We start from the raw sequence: 20,760 nt of genomic DNA, 5'->3' as shown, positions 1-20,760 counted from the left end.
AACAGTTCAAAAAGCAGCCCCAGGGCACAGGGTGCATCCATGTTTAGGATGGGCCTTCTCCCCATTCACTCCCACCTCGGTTCCTTCTTCCAGGGAATAAAACCAAGGCAATCAACATGCAAAATCATTTAGTGAGAAGGAACAATACTGATCTAATCCCCAGATTGAGAGCTTGGATGGAGCTCAAGGACTCCAAAGGCAACGACGCGGCCCTACGTGCGGCCGCACAGGGAATGGGCGCTGGGCGTCTCCGCGGGGCCTCCTGACGCCTCGGCCGTCGCTTGGCCGCCGTCTCTCCCAGGCCGCACGGCACAGCAGAGCATTGGGAAGCTGCAGAGCGGCCCCTGAGCAGGGACACGTGCAGAGGGAGGTGTCGCCTGCACCGCGTTCAGAGGACTCCAAGGACCCACGCGCCGGCAGATCTGCTCCCCACAGCGAGCTCTGCACTCGCGCTTTTTTTGGATGGAGACGCATGTGGTGAGGAGATGTGTTTTGTTGTGTGCTCCATATTTCTTTGAAATTTGAGCCAGTTCTTCCCAGCCCTAAGTCCTTTGTTAGAAATGGAGCCAGTCACCACCTGAGACACTGCTAAGAAATGCTGCAATGGAGAGTATTTCCCGAGGTGCTGCGGGGCAGGAATCCATATTGTGCGCAACAGCCAGAGAATGACAGCCTTGTGCCCATGTAAGGGGCTGAGCAGTGTCTGAAGCTCCCACCAGAAGGCAGCTGGAGTTTTCCCTGAGCCTTGGCTTCAGCTAGATGCCTCTACCAGATCAACCAGATCTACTTGCCATCAACCCCCTGGGAAGCCCCTCTGAGGCCTTCAAGCAAGGTCACAGTCCTCACAGGGCTTGCATTGCCAGGTCTGCTCTCCTCAGTCCTGCTCATGCTGGTGTCTTGACTTCTGCTCAGGAGCTGTGTCACCAAGTTTGCGGAGCCTTCCAGCCCCTCCTTTCTTGGCAAGAAATGACCTCTTCCTGAGAAAGAGAAGCCGGACGTGAAGGTGCTATGGAGCTATGTCTCAGCAACAGGTAGAGATGCTTGCTCTGCTGCCCAGGAAATGGTCAAAGTCAAATCATCAACTATTATTTCATTAGGTCCGTTCCACCTTTGAGTGGTATCTGCTGACTTCACTGAAGAAGGTATGGCTGGACACTTAGGATGCTGGAAAAGGCAGCCTAGCTCTGCAAAAAGAATCTTCTCCTCCAGACTAGTGCATTTTCTTCATATATTAAATGTATGTTTCGGAGCCACCTATGCCATCTTAAGTTGTCAAAACCCACTGGAGGATCTTTTTAAAATAGATGTTACATGAATCACAAAGAACCCCATATGACTTTGAAATCTCTGTATGAGTTTTCATTACTGGCAGGGAAAAAAAAAGGATTTTTTTTCTCCCTTTAAGAAAAAAGAACAATTGCTTTGGAAATAATTCAGACACAATAAATCAAGTATTACTTTATTACAGATTTATAGTCTAAAATTAAGCAGATGTTGAGTGTTGAATAGAGTGTTTAAAAACATAAAGGCTAGTTGAAATCATAGTTTCTCTGCATGTGGCAATCAGTWATTTAATTTACTGGAATAACAATTAACATGTAATGAAACAGAGAAGCTACTATTTAAAAAATACAGAAATATTGAAGAACCTAAGGTACAAAATTAGTAATGGATTTGCAGATATTCCCAAATGGTATAGAATGGACAATTTACAAAGTGATTTTCTTTGTCTTTTAAGCAATTTCTTTTTAAAGAAAGAATCAAATCTTGAAATAACATTTTTTTTCCCTGAACTCATATTCCAAAATAAGAGAAGTCTCCATGGATTTGTCTCAATATTTATGTTTTGTCACTCTTACTTTCTGATTTATTTCACAAAATGTTGCCATCAGAAGGATGAGGGATGCTTCTCCTAGACCAAATGGAAGACATTTGATAACCTCTCATACAAGTGATACTCARAGCCCAGATGAATTCTGCAGTCTTTGGAAGAAAAAGACTACATGAGCTGTGCAGCTCACAGGACATCAGCTATGAAGCTCTGTGCCACACTAYTTGTGACATTTCATGACAAAACTAACCTGAAAAGAGGTGCACCATCATTCAGATGGAAGACAAAGCCAGGCTCAGCATCCARCAGTGCTAGATTGAATCCTTCAGAATAATCTGTGCTCTCAGACCCTACAGAGAGCAGACATGTTGCTTAAGTCCTGAGCTTTAAAAGAGCTGTCCTTACACTCTCCAGGAAAAGAGTAACAGTGAAAGCAGGAAGTAATTGGGAAATGGAAATGGAAAGTGCATTTTTCTCTCAGTTCCTACTCCCCAGGCCTCTGACTGCTCCTCTTGCTTTGCCTCCCTCCTAGGAAGCCTAAAAGCTCCTCTAGCTTTTGGTCACAATGAACCTCGTCAGASTGGCAGTTGTAGAGAGATACTGCAGAATTTTAACATGAATTAATAGACATTGTCCAATTCTCTTGAAATAAAGTATTAGTCCTGTTCTGGACAGGTTGCTATCACAGCTGGAAGGAAAATAGGGTTCCTGTTTTGAGGATTTTTTTCTATCAAGAGCCAAACATGTATTTTGGTCCCCATGCTGTCACTGAGGGACTGCAAAACACGAAACAGAATGACATGGTCAGAAGTCCTGTAACAACAGAGCCCACGATGAGACCCCTCCAGCCAGCTTCACGGAGTTCCCTCATTCACCAACACCTACGGATAAATAACATCATGTACCAACACCATAGCATTGCATGGAGGCTGGATTTGAGCTGGCTGAGGAGTGGTGATAGAGCCTTAAATCCACTAGCATTGCTGTCTGCTATATCCTCCTAATGAGCTTCTTTATCTGAAACACACTTGCCATTAAAAAAAAATAAACAAAAAAGTTATGTTTAAGGCAAGTACTAAACCTCCATTAGTCTCATTAGTTTCACTTCATTTATTAGCATTGTCTTTTGAGGCAAGTGTATGGCGGAATAATTATCTGACATGTGGCACCAGATATTTAGTTACTAAAATAAGCATGAAATCCCTGGTGTTGTTTTAAAAATATGTGGATATTTTTGTAGATCTACAAAAGCCTCCAGAAAAAGAAAAAAAAAATCCTAAAAAGCTCCTTTTGTGCTAAGATTATATAACCAAAAATTGAGCTCCAGGGTTTAATTTTTATCAATCAACAAGACRAGTTTCCCACTATTCCTGGCCAAAGAAGCTAATACATATAGTACCACAGGTCATCATAGAAGAGCTTAAAATAAAACTGAGAGAATGGTGAGCATTGCTACCTTTTGCCAGGTCCTTTTTTCGTTCTTTTAATTTTAAACATCCCCAATCACTGAACTAATTCTTTAAAGGCACTTAATTTGTTTTACTGATTGTAGCACCTTTAATCTTACTCAGACAGGCAGCTCTGACAAGCTGTTCAAACACACAGAGCTGTCCCTTGGAAACATTTTGCGACTGTTATGAGTCCTGGATGTCCCCCAGAACAGGGAAATATTTAAGCAGCTTTTTAAACAGAGGACAAATAAAAGTAGATGTCTTTAAAAATACAGGCCTCCAAGGCATCTCGGATTTCCCCCGCTGCAGAGAACAAGGAAGACTGCTTATCTTGGCTCCAAAACAGATTGATGTGTTCAGCAGGAAGATTCACTGTAGCTGACAGAGAACATTTTCTTCATCATATTGCTTCACCATGCGGGCAGATAACTCAGGCTAATAATATTCCATYTCCTTTTTATCCTCCTATAGCCTCTGCATAGCTTAATTCTTAATTCTGAAGGGCTCACAGAAAAGATTGCCCTGGTGCTAGTTTCATTTACACAYGTATAAATCAAAACTTACTCGACTGGAATAGATGGCCCTACACCAGGGTTTAAAAATAAAATCCTCAGTGAAGCCAGCAACCCCCACCCTGCAGTAGATTAGCTCAGCTCTGTGATCATAAACCTTCTGTTTTCCTACATTTGGTCACACCCTCCACATTTCTAAATATCTCATCCCAATTAAATTTACACATAAATGGCAGCCCTTCTAATTTACAAAAGATATAGTCTTACCTATCAGGAAAAGAASAGCACAAGTGCAAAGCTTGCAGAAAGTGGCAGGGTGGTAGGAACCTGGCATCAGTGGCAATTATCTTTACTTCTAACGAAGAGCATCTTAGTTTCTTAGTAATTAATTATGGGGGAACTCTTAGGAGCACTCTTAGGAGAAAAGCATCTCTCAATGCCTCCTAAAGGCATTGGAGAACAGCACAGAACCACAGCAACATTCTTCCCAAAGGTTAGATGCATCCCTGCCTCGTCCTTCTACTACCCAGGACTGCAGGACAAACCCTTGGCATCTCCCAGGACCCATAAGCCAACTACTCTTATGAACACACACCATGACCCTTCAGTTCATCATTTTGGAATAGGAACAAACCGCATTCCCAGTTCTGGTCCTAACTGCCCTGAAATGATCCTTACCCTCCCAAGGAGCCCCCTGGCTCACGCACCTCCCTGGCTGCCTCCCCTGGCAGCTTTCACGGGCTCTCTGCTCTGCTCTAATTCAAGCTGCTTTTCATACATTGCTGCTTTCAGGGAGCCCACATCAGATATTGTTCTGTTTTGAAATAGGAATTGCCAAAAGCTGAATCAGAAACTCTGAAAGCTGCTAGCAAGACCTTGGTTTCACTTACTATCTATCATCATATTTCATGACCAACCTTATACCTGCTCAAAGMTCTCAGCAACATGCCACCACTGCCCTTTCCATTAAGATATAAAAAGAGGGTTAAATGACAGATAGTATCGGTGTGGATAGCAATCTGTCTCACTCAGGAACCACTGCATTGGGAATAAGGAGAGAATTATTGTACTGATGTCTATATGACAAATTAAAGTCTTCTTTTCTGAAGCAAAATGTCTGGGTTTTCCACTAGCACTGAAAACACTGCCCTCTCTTCAACACTCTGAGCACGAATGTACTTTCTCCTCTCTTTTGATCCAAAATCTATACTAATAAAACTGTTTATTTTGGTAGAMTGCTACTGTACAGCACAGGAAGAAAAGTTTGCTTGTATAATTAGATATTGGCCTCTCAAAGGCTTCAGATATCAGATTCAGAACATGGCTTTGCCATGGGGACCACTCAAAAGAACACTTTGAAAAATGTCTCTGGGTAGACAAGCTGCTGGGTTTTGCATTAGCTCCTTTTTAGCAGGCACCKTTGCTCCCCTACGTTGGCATGACTAATTCACATGAAGGCAACCAAAAGCTACCCCAAAAACTGAGCTAGTCTCTTTACATGAGGGGAGGGTGAGGAAGGAACAGAAGGGATTTATCTCGGTGTTATCACCACCTCCACAAGGGAAGAGCTGTATTAATGAACACGTTAGAAGATGGGTTTAGCTTTGCAATTGTTTGCAATGCCAGTCTCTGATGGAAGAGCGGCTATGTCATATCTTCATAGTTATGAGCATGCAAGAGATGATAAGATCTAAGGGAGCAATTGTATTACTAGAGCAGCTGGAGGGGGATTGCCAAGCCCAGGACATGCACTGACACTGAATGACCTATTCAATGAGTTTCCCAACCCCACAGCATGTTCGTAATCTCTCACACAATGCAGCTGCAAATAGAGCTGACTACAGGAAAAGAAAAAAAGGAGGAGGARRAAAAAAAAAAGACTACAACTCAAACCAATTCAGCTGATTAGTAAAAGCTTGATGAGCAAAAGTCTGCTGCAGAAAAAAAGACACTGCCTGAGGCCTCCTGAAGTACTGTCAACAGGAAATGAACACTGGCACACATGGCACACACGGCTCTGCTTGCCCGAGACTCTCTGCAGCTGAGTGATGAGTCTCCAAACTGCCTTCAACTCTCTCATACACCAGGCAGGAGCTTTGTTCTCTGCACATCACACGTTAGCAGGAGCTCTGTGTGTGTTTCTGATATCCTTACCTCTTGACATCCTGATGCAGTCAATCCTTCTGTCTTTGTGATGTTAGCCCTGAGCTCTTCGCAAAAATACAAGCACTCTTTTATGGATTGTATCCTTGGTTTAAAAAAGAAGGCATTCCTGGATGGCCCAGGGTGTATTATATCTCAGTGACAGCCCTTTTCAGCACTTCACTTACCCTGCAGCACCAGAATAGACCCAGAGGTAAAATACCCAAATGCCCTTCACCTCAGTAACTGGTATAATGGTTCATGAGGATGATATTGGGGAAGCTTGAAAATAGGGGAAGGAAGTTGCACGAGGATGTATAGAGCTTTATACTTTCTGAGACACTAAACAATGGCTTGGGAAAAACATCTCCTAAAACTCTGTAAGGGAAATGGCCTTGGGCAATAGTTGCCCGGTGCAGACTTCTTCCATGTCCCCAAAAAAGGGACAGGGACCTACATGCTGAAGAAGGAACATAGGGACTAATGCAGGAAAAGTGCTTTCTAATGGAGCATTTAAAGCAGAAACATTTGAAGCATCTCTCACAGAAAACTGGTCCCTTATTCCATGCTCTTTCCTGGGGCTGCATAAAGCTCTGGGAGGTACCAGATCAGAAAGAGCTGCCTCCTCGTGCAGGACAGGCTCTTCTTTATCAGGAATTACTGCCCTTCCCTGGCTCTCCTGAAGCTCCTGCCMGGCACTAAAAGCTAAAGGCAGAAAAGGGGCTCTCTCCCTCTTGCTAAATATAACTCAGCAGACCTTAGTAGTGCTCTGTGCACTTTCCTCCCTTTTCATGGCTCCAGAATAGCCTCACAGAAACATCGGAAATGGGAGCTGCTCTTGGCTGYGCTCGTGAACTCAGTGCATGTGTCTGAAGCCTGCGTTTCCTCGCCCAGCTCCGCTCTCTCACGCTTGCGCGGCGCTGCTTGCCCGGTAAAAGCAATTAGAGCGTACACAGTAGGAGGAAGGGAACACTTTTGTTTCCTCGTCCCAAGAACTGAAGGTACTAAAGGTTAATACTTGGAAATCAGCAACTGCCAAGAACAAGCTCCCCACCCACCCATCCACCCAAGGCTTTGAAGTGTTTTCGTTCAAGCTTTACCTTGGCACRCTGGCCAAATAAGTCACAAGTTTCCGAAGGTCTTCCTGCCTTATTCTGTCGTGATTGCTGCGGGCTGGGAAGGTCAGGACAGGACCACCTCGTTTATCACGGCCACCTGCAGAAAATAAAGGATTGTTAGAAAATCAGGCAGGAAGCACACATCAAAAAAGCTATGTGCACTGAATTGATAAACAGAAATTACAGCAYATTTAAGAACCTGGGCTCTCATTGGAGGTTTCAGCCTTGGCTAATTGAGGAAGACGTGCCTGCATTTGCTGCAACTCCAACGAAAGAGGAAACACGAGGACACTGTTCACTAGCATTTCTTCTGTCTTTAAGCTAATGTCATCAAATCTCCAATGTAACAGCCGCTGCAAGCAGGCAATGCTAAGGAAATTCTGCTATGGGGAGAGTTTCAGACTGGACAATATGAGGAAGGTGGAAGTGTTTTTCACCACTGCTCAATACACATCGCATCTGTCATTGCCAGACAGGTTGCAATATACCATTACCCAGATGCAACGCGTCCCCATAACGTTTATGCAGGAAGACAGTCTAATCTGACTTCCAATTTTCATTAGAAACTAAATTTTGATTAAAAGTTCATGCCTCCTATGCTTTCTATTTAGAGAGCGCTGCTGGCAACTGAAATGATTTTTGGCTTGTTTTTATTTCCTGTAGCTTTCCTACCTTAAAATACACTCCTTTTGAACTGCCAGTGTCTGGYACTTTATGTTTTACAGCAGTTCTTAAAAGACTTAGCTATAAAAAGAATGACTGTACCCTGAATTATACAATCATAAATACAGAGGTGAATACAGCCTATTCTACAGGATGTTTTATTCTTCACCATGAATAAATTTTAATAAGCTTGAAACTCAAATCAAGTTCCTTGCTCAATCCTCAGTTCTTCCTTCATGTATTATCACAGGGTTTCTCTGAAATGGTGTGTTGTCAGATATATGTTCCCTAAGAAAAAAGTCATAGCAAAACTACAGTTCAGAAAGCTAGTACAGAACAGGACCTTGCAAAAAAGCAGTGAAAAAAAAGGGAGATGAATTTTGAGCTTTTCAGTGGAAACTATAATCCCTTTAACAGGAGCACACTTCTGAGAAAGGGGAATGAGATGTTTCTCTGAAGCAAAGCACGTGGCCAGCAGGAAGGAAGGGCGGTGCAAGGCGCTGGCACCTCAGCACCTATGTGCCACATTCTGTACTGCAGATCACAGGGCACCCTTGCTCTGAGGGGCTGATTTCTGTAGGGGTCCTAAACACCACCCTTGGACAGGATGCCTCCCAGAGGCTTTGCTACAAGACTAGAGCAAATGTGAGCTTGGAAAAACAGTGTCCTAGATGACCCTTGGACAAAGAACTGCTTTGAACAGATCCAAGGAGTTTATCTCATGTGACAGGAGTTCCCGGAGATGTATAAACCAGACACCAAACTGAAGAGATACACGCACACACCCCTGAGACACTGTTTTTCCAGCGGATCCTATTTACCAACCTCCGTCTAAATCTCTGTGTCTATGTTTGCCATGGGCTGCAGCCTGGTTCCTGGTCAGCGCTTTCTGAAGCCTTCAGAACGGTCTCTCCAAAGCCCCTTCCCCACACACGTGGACTGTCTACGCGTGACTGGACGGCAGCCTCGCAGCCGACCCTCTCCAGCAACGACAGAGGCTGGAAAGGCTGAAGGGATTTCAGGCTCACCTGGACTGATACAGCCCTCTGCCAAATGGCATGAGCCTCCTGGGTTCATGGGCACATCCTCGAACAAATGTTTCCAGGACTGAACTTATAAGGAAATAGGCCCATTTTTTATTGTCAGGCCAATATCTATTTTTTTTAAAATCCACATTTTAAGGACATTACCCCTTTGCTAGGATCATTTCATACACCATACCAATGCCAAAACCATTATCTCATGCATGATGTATCCAACAGGAAGGCAAGCCAGCCTATAGAACAGCACACTGATACAGTAACTAAAACTAGGTGGGAAATATGTTTTCAACACAAGAAACTTTTCAAGACTTTGAATATTTTCCCATCATATCAAGAGGCAAGCAAGGCTTTCAAAAGTTTCCAAGTATTGACTGAAGCAAAGCCTTGAACTTGAATTGCATCTCAGAAGCACAAGCTACCCACTACCCAGTCAGTCTCCCTTGTTCCCTCCCCCTCTCCTCCCACCTTTTCTCCCATTCCCAATTATTTACATATTTCTACAAAGTGGAAAAGTACTAGGAGAAGACATCAGGAGCCATCCAAACCCACATACATGTTTCCCTCCCAGGATGTGAGCAGCCCAGTGCTGACACTGCCCACTCATCTCCATTTGCTTATGATCAGTAGCGGTATTTTGAGCCTGGGACCCCTCTCCCACCCACACCTCCCCCAAAGCGAGCTCTGCAAAAACTCAAAAACATCAAAAACTTTGGCAGGCTGGGCTAAATCAGAAAATTCTCCAGCCTTTTGCTAACAGTAACACAAGAATTGTGGGCTACAGGAAGGGAAAGAGAGGCCAGGACATTTCTGTCCTGTCTCGGTGTTAGTACAAAAATTCCCCTTCAACAGCTCATGTAACCGTCCTCAGGAGAGCAGGATAAATACAGCTCTACCACAGGGTCAGAAGCTGTCAGGGCTGGCTGGAGAAAATGGGTTAATTCTCTTTGGAAGACGCAGATTACGTGATGACCCAGTTGAAGTTTTGTAGATGATGGAAGGATAAATAAGTATCTGGATCAAATCCTTCTACTGCYGAAGCACAGAGAAACAGGAGGCAAACCTTGAGAAACACAAGCCAAAGAAACAAATGTTTTTCATTCATGATAAAAATGACTACTCTATGCTTTGAGTGAAATCGTTATTAGAAGTGCATCGTATGTATTAAAATCCCCTGCTAGCCTTCCAAATTATTCACAAGGAATCTCTACTTTTTTAAAGAACATCTGAATTATTTACAATTTTACGAAGAGTCTGTATGAAGAAATGTTAGGTTTCTTCCAGAACAAACCAGAGTATATTTAATTCACCTTAGGACTTGCCCAGTTCAGGAACTGCGGTTGCTGTATTAAATACTAGTAATATATAGCTTCTCCACTGCACTTTCTTACTGCAAATGGCAGCTTTACTAGGCAGACTAAAGAGATATGCACACCATCTAGCTTTACTCACCTAACAGAGGCCTATCCTAGGCCTATAGAAAAAAAAAGTGAAGAAATTTGCACAAGATTTCTTAGCAGGTCACTTGAAGAACTAGCAGTATAAACCAGATTTTCTGACTCCTAATCCCTTGTGTTAGGGCTTAATAGTGCTTATACTAAAAGTCTGTAACAAATGTTATAGAAACTCCATCCCTGCTTGCAAGTAATCCCCCCATGAAGGCTAATCTTGCCCCAAGTCTGCTTTGATCTGAACACTGATTTTTCCATTCATCTCTTCAGAGATCTACTCCAAATATTGTTCTAAAAGGGAACAAAAATTGGAGCAGAGAGTCTCAATTGCTCTAATCAGTATGTCCCATCTCCTGCCTCTCTCTGGGCTCACAGACATGGGATGCAATAGTCAAACGTGTCATTAGGTCTGCTAATTACTGTTATTACATGCTAAAACAAACAGCTGATAATTTCTAATCATTTTGCAAGGTGGGCTTTCAAAGGGGTTGTCCTGATGCAGACRGGCAGACAGATGGCCTAGCTATTAGTGCTCTGGTAAAAGGAGTCACAAAAACACATGTTCTACAGGGCACCGAGTATACTGAAAACAAGTATTTAGCCATATATGTCTCACATTCCTCCTACAAAATCCTTTGCTGACTGCCTTGGCTCTCARTGCCTTACTTGAGAGTTCTTCCCATCTTACTTTCCTCCAGCCTATGCAGACACCACTGCTAAATTCAGCATTTGTTCCCAAAGGCAAGACCACATCATTTTTCTCCACATATTTCTTCTCCTGCCTCAAACTCTGTGTGCTCCTGTTTGCTCTCAGCACATTATTCTGCATGCCACAGAGTTCAGGGCAAGGGTCAAATGTGGTGAAAACAGATAACTGCTCCCTATATCCCTGCCCACCAGGAACACGGAGGCACACTGCAGCAGAGGCAGAAGGCACCATGGTGTGCACCRCTGCTGTATGTTAGAAGAGAACCTCAAAAAACCTCAAAACCTCTACAGAAGGGAGCGTCAGAAACAGGTAGCAGATGGCGTGGGCAATATGCGGCCTCGTGACGACAGTGGCCTCGTGACGACCACCTTTCTGGTTGTGGCTTTGACTGAGCAGAAAGGGACCCCGGCCACAAGGTCTCTGCCCCAGCAGCTGCTGGCGAAGTGACTGCCGGAAGGGAGATTTTGATTCCCGCCGTGGTGGCCCCGGACACCTCTGCCCAGTTGGGCTCCAGCTGCCCAACAGTAAGTGAAGATGTTGGCCAAGGTGGAGCATCAGCAACGCAAAGCACAGCTCTGGGCCTGTTCGTGGCCTGAGACAGGTCTGTCCCTGGTGTGGCAGAAAGAGATGGAATTTCAGCTTTGCGGAATCCTGTCCCTTCAGGACAAGAATTATCAGTTTTCTTTAATGTAGACTTCTTGCATACAACAGACTACGAACATCTTGAGCTCTATTTTGAAGCTGCATCAGTCCAATCCTATCTTCCATCTACTGTTCTGCCAGGATATTTTTCTGCTGGCTTTCAGCCTCCTGCTGCAGTTCAAATGAACACACTGCTTCATCGGATCCCTGCAGATCATAAGCTGATCCATCTTGATACTGTGACCATAAGCGGCTTTCCAGAGGAGCTGAAATACTCCTCAAAAGGTATTTCAATCCAAAGTATGGTGAAAAAATTAATGATAATGGAGAGAACTAGGAGACAGAACAAACTCAGCTGATGTTAAATGCCTCTGTAAAAYGGCAAACAATATGCTCTGGATTTCTAAATCTACTTGACAGACATCCTAGGATAGAGAAGTATCAACAAATTAGTATCTAGAGTCTTAAAGAAAATATTTCTTTTCCTTTTCCTGCCATAGCTGAGCTCTGTGAGAGTTTGCTTGCTACCACACCTACTGAGAACAGGGCTCCAGACAGAAAATCCCTCAGTTTCAACAAGCTCTAATCCACTGCAAGGATTACATATAGGATTATCTGTGTAATCACCCTCAAATGCTGTTGACTCCAAAGTAGGAGCAACTAGTGCACCGGTGAAGGAAACTGAAACTCCCACAACTAGCACATGTGCAAATTAACACAGCTGCAGCCCAGGCAGCAGTCTGACCCTACAGTGCGTTCCTCTTTGCAGTGTCCTGCATCCCTGAATCATAAACTTGAATCAAATCCTAACGGCAGCCACCAGCAATACTATATTTAGGGAATGAAGAATGCACTTGTGCGTTCCCACCAGGAGAGCCCTTGGTAGAGCGGACCAGAGCAGCAGCTGGGTGTGGTTGCTCAGCACAGCTGCTGGATGATCCCATTTCCCACCTGATGGATTTGTTTCCCAACCATCCAGAGCTCTAGCAACAGTTGGCTTCCTCCGGTACATGATCAGCAGTGTGGAAGAGGCCCTCCGAGTAATGCAGTAACAGGCACGTGCCAAGACCCCTAGGGATGCAGCTCCCAACCTTCCAGGAGTGCTGCCAAGTCCATCAGTGCATCCAGGCATTGGGGAAAGAAGCTGGCATGGGACTTCTGCATGGATTTGAAGGGACAACATTTTGCGGCTTGTAAAACACCCTTGTTGATCTATGCAAGTTTTTTGGGTTAGTGCTTTCACTCGATGCAAAGCCACCGGGAAAAATTGTCTCATTTCTCACTGGGAAAATTACTGTCCTCTGAAAACCAGGCTAAGGAAAAAGCTTTGTGTGGGAGGCAGAAAATTCAGAGAGGCCAGAGGAGTCCTTTTYTTTCTCTGAAATACGCTTATTTGCTGTGTAGTATAAACAAAGCGCTAGGCAAATGCACAAAACCACCTTCTGCAATGTCTCTACCCTATTTACACCACTGCAAAGCAGTTACCTTTTGCTCCAAAAGCAAAACAGCTTCCTTGATCTCTCCTCCTCCAACAAAGACACATAAGAATACCGCTATGTATTTAGAAATCAATGCAGAAATTAGGCAAAACAAACCCAAACTCTCCTAAACCAAAATACTTAGTTTTGCCCCTGCAGCAGAGAGGATGGCAGGCACCAAATGGGGCCGAGCGAGGCCGCGTTCCCGCAGCCTCTCTGGCCTCCTGATTTGCGACGGGCGCATGGCAACGGCATGGGCCGTCTTTGTGGCATTCATCAGCAAGGTGAAAAAATGTGATTAACTGATCCAATATAACAGAGTGCCCAGGTTTCCCACCTCACTGCCTGTAAATTCTTCACAATTATAGCCAAGTAGAGGACCTTGGAAATTAATGAAAGCCCAGGGAGAATTGAATCGATTGGATTTATATAATTGCTACCAGGAAGTCTTTTTTTTTTTTTTTTTTTTTTGTCTTCTGGCTTTAAGAAGAAATTTTGCCCAGAGCTGGAAAACAGTATCAGAAGAAAATATCTCTGAAATTACTTGTTCCAATGTGTTTCCATTTCAACTAGCCTATATTCCTTGCTCCACAATAAATAGATAAATAAATAAATGAAAGCATTAAAATAAAATCCACCATCACCCATGTAGAGAGACCTTGCAGTTGTGAATTTCAGCACTTAGTTAGAATTAGTTCCTCAGGAAAAAACCTAAGCCTACCACCCGAAGCACTTGCACAGGAGTGAAAGAAGTGAAGAATGTCATTCATAGGGCACAAGTGAATCCCTCCCTGCAAAAGGACCAAGACTTCTGGCTGTTATCAATTATCATCTCGGATGCTACAGTCAACTCCCTATATGCTTATATTGCTATATAAGCTCCTAGCCTTGACTTCTATGTAAGGACAACTTTTGCCAGTGTAAGCGAAAAACAGATTTTTAATGTGATGTGTAGGGGGGCTCGCTGTTTCTTGAAGGTCTAGAAAAATCGGATAGCTGGAGCAGGATGGGATCTATACAGACCTTCTCATTTCACAGACTCAGTTCCTTCCTCTTATTATTATTCTGAATGTCATTCCCATTAATCTTAAAGCTATACATACAAGACAGAATGTAGGGAATGATCAACCTATGTGCTCTGCTGAGGAAGGCAATCACCAAGTTCAGCAAGTTTCAGTTACACCCACAATGTTATTTACATGCCTACAAGATATTGCAACCTCTTTGGGCTGGAAGTTTTTGACTGGGTTGATTTTTTGCCCAATTTTATAAGGCGCTTGAACATTTTTGTCTCTGCGAGGCAGCACTGGTAGAATCGTTAACCTCACACCTGCTAATTAAGGAAGTGCATAAAGGAGAAATCTCTCTACAGTGAGGAGATACAGATGGATCTTTCTTGGCAAGCTGCTTGTATCCAGGAGCCAGGACAGTAAGCGCTGGTAGGGACGAGCTCCTCTCTGCAGAAAATGTTTAATTTAGAGCATGGCTACAGGTGAGACATATGGAAAGAAAAATGGCAACTGGTTCTGCACACTAGCAATGTGTTATCTGTGAATGAGAATGGCCACAACCTGCACATGAAACCAGAGATCTCCGGGAACATTTTGATTTCTATTCTAAAAGCCCAGATGAGGACATCTGAATAGCTCCTATAGGTAAAGGCTCTTCTATATCCTTATAAATTAATTAACATAGAGAAGAGAAGAGAAGAGAAGAGAAGAGAAGAGAAGAGAAGAGAAGAGAAGAGAAGAGAAGAGAAGAGAAGAGAAGAGAAGAGAAGAGAAGANAAGAGAAGAGAAGAGAAGAGAAGAGAAGAGAAGAGAAGAGAAGAGAAGAGAAGAGAAGAGAAGAGAAGAGAAGAGAAGAGAAGAGAAGAGAAGAGCCCAGAGACTCAGACCTCATCAGAAGACCTGGAAACCTTACAGTCTAAACTTCCTCATTTTTTATCTTCAAAGAAAAATCTGCAGCAATGCATCAGCAAATTCTAGATGGAAGCATGACGAGCCCAAAACCACCAGGAAAATTCAACAGTCAAGCAATGCTACGAGATTCCTAAGAGTATATTTCCTCTTTTTGGAATTTCTGCCCATTTCAAATTACATCAGGGAACAGTATAAAAAGAAGGCATTTTTTTCTGTAACAAAATGCAGAATGATTGTTAATGCTTCAGCTGAAATTTTCATTCCACAGGAAAAAGAGAATGGAAACTATTACTTTGAATCAAAACTTTCTGTCCAAATACAAACTGTTTATACCATTCAAAAATAACTAGTTTTGTTAGTTCTGTTCCCAACCCAATAATAAATGCCAGTGTCCACAACTCTATGTTTCAGACTCCATGAATCCTGGATCTGAATTCTTCCAAAGCGTAGTGGGATTTGGGATGTTATTTCAGCTCTTTCTCTGAAGAATGTAACACAACCATCACACAGAAGGGTAGACACCATCCCACACACGTATCTCACATACCTTCGGCACTACATGACCTGTGGTCTTCAGATGAATTTTTAGGAAGGCCAGTGTCTTCCCCAATGCAGTCATCACCTCAGAACAAGCTTTTCCCAGTCTCAACACTAGTCTTAGAAACTAAATAACTGCTTAAGACTTCCCTGTTGACTCATTCCACCAGGCATAAACTCAGAGAAGTGTAATTGCAAAGTTGTCCTTTCAGATGAAAGGATCAGAAGGATCTATTCACAGTGAGCTGCTTCCACCGAAAGACCATCCAGTAAAGCACCTTCTGCTCTGCCTCCAGGCTCTTGACCTCACTCCAGYCTAGTCCCTCCTTACTGGCCAGTACCACTGTACCACTTTGTGCCTTAAGAGCTCAGTAGGCTTCACCTGGGTGAAATGGTGCCTTTTTTTATGAACTCTTTTCCCTGTAGAGAATTGAAAGTGAAGGCTCCTGCTAAACTCTTCTGGGGAGACCATGGGAGAGGGATAAATGGTTTCAGAAAGGCCTATGGCATTAGTCAGCCCACAAGCTTTTTATACCCAAAGAGTGATGAAGTTGAGGAATGCGGGAAGACAAGAGGGGTTCCCTCCTGCRCTGGGACAATCCCAAGTGGCTCCCTACAGGCTCCCACCAAGGTGCTCCATCCCTCCTGCTTGTCCAATAACCAGCTGGTGGATACAGCAGGATATGGCCACTGTGAGGTGAGTGGCACCCGAGCACTCGCCTTCCATGCTGCGGCCATGCTCACAAACGTCCTGCAGCTCTCCTGTGGTTCCAGTGATTAATACTAATTCTCTTATGAATAGAATCAAGCTGAACTTGCTCTTCCAAAGCAACATCTGTGTTTCTCAAGAAAGGCTATAACCACAGATTCCAAAACACCACTTTCACCACCTYTCATTCTGTCACTAAAAAATTAAATAATGTATAACCTGTTTTATTTCCTTTTCTCTGTGCTCATCTCCTCAGAATACAAAAATCAGCCTCTGGCTTATAGCTTGCTCCCAAACAGTCCCCAAAGCCATTGCACTGCTGGAAACAACACAGCGAACCAACCAGGCAAAGCCAAGATTTTATTAGCGTTTAGGCAACAAGCGTTTGGCCGAAGCCTCCACCTCCCCACTGCTTCATCTGCTTCCATGAGGTCAATTATGGAACCAGACTGCGACGGCAGAGATCTGTTATTGCTCACAACCGCTCAGACTGTCTCTCTGCTCACGAGTATTGCAATGGGATTTTCAGGTGCTCTTTAGACACACAAATGAACCTTGCTCAGGATCAATGCAGCTTATACACGAGGTCACKGAAAGGAGTGGAGAAGCAGTTCCAGGAAAAAAAAAATCATTATCCACCTCTCAATGCCCCAGTGCTTGGAGAGGCTCACGGAGAGCCCTGTGCCTGCTGCTTGCTGCGGGCTAGAGCCAGCCAAGGGGAAGCACTAGGCACAGAGCCCTAGACAGCGTTTAGCCGGGATGAATCCGTGCCCAGCTAGTTAGAGCTGTATTTCAACTCGGAAATTAAGTGCACTTCTGAAGGCTTGAGTGCTCCTCAGAGATTACAAGGCCGTACAAGTAGGTCCTGTTGTATCTGCTGGCAGCATCCAGTGACATGCTCCGGTTAATTCTCTGCCTTACTGCTTTGCACAGTCTGGGGTTATAAAAGTGGAGCATCCACAGCTTTGAAACACCAAGCCTGGTAGAGCCATTGCCTTAAGTAACATATTTGCTCCCTCCAGCCTTCCTGTAGGATCATAGTCTAAAAGACCAGCTAGTGAGGCACAGCAGACGAGGAAAGGAAAAAAAGAATCAACTATTTAACTGAGATGCTCGAGTGAGAATTTTTTGTGTGTGTGCTGATGAATTCTGCTGTTGTAAGCACAAGAGGAACTCCCCAGAGAGCAATTTTACCTTACTGTTATTGTTAAAATTAACTGCAGGATAAAACTCTGAAGAAGACTCCATAAAGTATTGTTTTTTTCATTGAGGAAGCTTGATTACAAGCGCAATGTGCTCACAAAGTCTGTTCTAACTACAGCAGAACTACTTCTTCTGGAAAGGTTCAGCAATTTGATTTTTTTTTTTTTTTTTTTTTTGGAAAGCATTTTCTCTTTTGTGTTCAAAGTATGCTCTACAAAGTTATTCCATTTTAATTAAAAATAACCCAGCCATCATTCAAAGCATATGAATACTTTTCTTAATCTATTTTATTACAACAACCCAGGGAAAGTCTGAGCAAGACTTAAGCCCTGGGCTGGAGGATGAAGTTGTCTTTTTACAATAGCCCCAGTACCTTTTATCTTCAAAGGCCCCTGGCAGTTAAGGCCATTGTTCATTGTGTTTGGAAATGGTGGAGAGGAGGTGGAAATCCCAAGCCTGCTATCTAGCTTTGTGAGGAACAGTCTCTCTTGGAGCAGAGACACTTTGGAGGGTACTGAGGCTATGAGGCCAGAGCTGTGTCTTGCCTGTGGTGAATCGCAGTGAGAAGCTGCAGGGGAGTGTGTTGCACTGGCACGGCTTATTGAACCCCCCCACAAGGCAGGCCTGGCCCAGGACAGCGTCTAACAACTTGATGATTTGGTGAGAGACCCTCTGGGTCAGAACAGAGCTCAAGCACCATGAGTGCAAGGGGGCCCATAAATGATCTAGRGTAGCTGCTATTATTAAATATTTCATGAATTGCTAAATAATCCCGTGGACATTTTCACATGAAGCAACGGCAGAAACCAAGAACTAAATTCCCAGATAGTCCCTGAATAAATTCCTTCCTTTCCCTTCCCCAGAGCTCCTGGTTCCGTTTTGCTTTCTGTCCCAAACAAGCCTGCAGTAGTGCCACATTTTTATGACTCTTCCACTCTTAAGAGGAGTGAAAGACAATAATGACATAAAACATCAAAGGCATTCAGAATGAGACTCCAGTGTGAGATAAAGTAGTTGTGTATGGCCGTACTGCTGCCATGGTCCTGGGATTTAACATGACGCATTCCAGTGTCTTGAAAATTCCCCTCAAAGTCTTGCTTTCTCACGGCATCAATCAAAACACAACGTTTGCTCAGGTCACTGCTGGACTCATGGCTTTCACACTGTTTCATGGCCACTGCATGGGAATTCATTTCACGCCAACTGACATCCCAGGCCAAGGATCTCATGACTTGCCAGACGCCTCCAGTGCTCTGCAGCCCTTGCCAGCACAGTCCCTGCTCCGGCACCTCTGCGCTGGACAGCGAGGGAGGAAGGGGCCAGGCAGCTAACGGCCTCGCTGCTGTTTGCCATCACCTTTGCAGTCAACCTTACTGCACAGATGCAGGAAAGAGAGCAAAGCTTGCAAGTCTGGCACTGGCTGCTTTTCATATAGGATTTCTGATTGAGAAGGGGAAGATCAATAAAAGAAGCTCGAATGATTTGCAACCATCAGTAACTCTAACACTGGAAACATCCCTTTCTTATCTGCCAAATCAAGTGATTTCATGTGAGATTCTGATCACTTGAATYGTTCTCAACTTTCTCTCAGTAACAAGTTGTAATAGGCCCCAGAAGCACCTAGACCCAGGCCATTCTCAAAACATTTTACATACTACCTGGTCCCTGTCTACCCCCAAGTCTTGCAGACTCATCCTTTTAACAAAGCTTGTAAACCTKTGCTTGTAAATTCTGGAGAATCTAAGTTATGCAAATGTATCACCGATGGTACTTGCAGCTGCAGGCTGATTGGGACTGCAAACAAARTACCAGTGATTTATAGAAGCTGGTGCTTCTTATAAAGAGGAATTAATATTGCCTCACCATAAGCCAAAAGCAGGATCCCTGATTTGAGCCACCCAKAAAGCTGAGATATAGCAAACTGCAGCTGCAGCAGAGCAGGTACAGAGCAGGTACAGACTATGGAGTACTTCTCATTTACCTCTTTCTCTGAATTTTAAGAAAATCACCACAGGCCACACTGCAAACCCCTCCATATTACTGTGCGGCCCTGTCCCCCAGGCTACTCCGTTCTTAGCAGAAGAGAGAGATAATTTAAGTACTACTAAGTTCAAACAGGAACTTATTAATTGTGCAGTACGATACCAGCAGATACGAGCTGGTATCCTGGCTAGCAGTGTCCCTGCTGGGCTAGGGACAGCGAGGGAAGTGGGGACTCACCTGACACAAAGGCCACTTTCTCCTTTAGTATAGGAAGGACATCAGCAGCTTTTAAGCCATCGTTTCGAAAAGAACCTGCAAAACAAAGAGCAAAGCCCAATTAGAAGTGYCCTAGTTCCACATTTCTCAAAATCAGACTACAGAAGGTTTGAAAGTTACATAAGAGCACATGAGCCAGACTCTAATGGCTGATACACAAATAGCTTTAGCATCACTAGAGATGTGTTTGCAGAAATAAAGCACAGAGAATCAACTCATCCTACTTTATCTTTCAAAAGTTCTTCAAGGTTAATAAATTTCCCACCAAGGAACCAGATTTAGACTCTGCTGTTTTATAGATCACGTTATTGGACTTCCACGGGTCATACAGAGCTGCAAAAGCCTTTTCCCTGCACCTTCTGAACACAGTCTGAGCAAAATTGCAGGGGTTATTACAGCACAGATACCTTCATTTAGCCTGGCCCTGACRGAGAGATTTGCCCAGTGCTTGGTTAAAGAAGGGCCTTCCCCCCATGCTTGTGTCTGCTCCACGCAGCACAGCTCAAAACGGAGCCCTTCAAGGTGGGGAGCACACCCAAAGGGAGGATGCCTTTCTTATGAGATAGCCAAAGCTTTTCCCTGTATGAGAAGTACTCAGAAGTCATGATGCAGCCTCATGTAATTCAAGCTGTTTGATTACATGGTAAATACACTCAGATAGGCCACTTGCCTTGCCCTGCAGTGCCAAATGATTTCATCCCTCTTGAAAGTTCACCAAGGAAACCTCTGATTTTTACTCTCCTGGAAACCTAATGAAAAGAATTGCCTACTGTTTAAGCAACTAAAAGCATCCCTCTCCTTTACAAATGACCAGCAGAAACGGATCGTCAGACTGCAGGCCAGACTGCAATTCCATCAGTGCTATTAAAAAACAAAAGGCAGGTTTGAAGGACATCTTTGCCATTGTGCTGAAAAATAAAGCATCCTTCAGTGAGGAATGAACACCCACCATGACAAGATAGCTTCACTACAGCCTTAGAGCTATCTCAGCTCTAGCCTCATCAAAGATTGCAGCACATTTCAAACCCCGTATTTTCACTTTTTGCCTTTCTCAGGCAGGCAGCAATCCCATTTATCGGAGACAGCACAAGGG

At 44.0% G+C, this 20,760-nt stretch overlaps 1 protein-coding gene across 1 annotated transcript in view; it reads right to left on the bottom strand.

Moving 5' to 3' along the window:
- The window catches only part of KALRN (kalirin RhoGEF kinase), a 464,489-nt gene that overhangs the window by 295,017 nt on the left and 148,712 nt on the right, over positions 1 to 20,760 (bottom strand). The window contains exons 2-3 of the mRNA XM_026054352.1: positions 19,629 to 19,703; positions 7,037 to 7,151 (exon numbers count right to left, since the gene is read on the bottom strand). Coding sequence (XP_025910137.1) covers positions 7,037 to 7,151; positions 19,629 to 19,703 — 190 coding nt within the window. The remainder of the gene's footprint in view (positions 1 to 7,036; positions 7,152 to 19,628; positions 19,704 to 20,760) is intronic.

This window comes from Nothoprocta perdicaria, unplaced genomic scaffold (assembly GCF_003342845.1).
Source record: "Nothoprocta perdicaria isolate Ctin4 unplaced genomic scaffold, notPer1 scaffold_0, whole genome shotgun sequence".
NCBI classification, from domain to species: domain Eukaryota; kingdom Metazoa; phylum Chordata; class Aves; order Tinamiformes; family Tinamidae; genus Nothoprocta; species Nothoprocta perdicaria.
The sequence above is the reverse complement of the archived record's forward strand: the minus strand, read 5'-3'. Positions and strand labels throughout refer to the sequence as shown.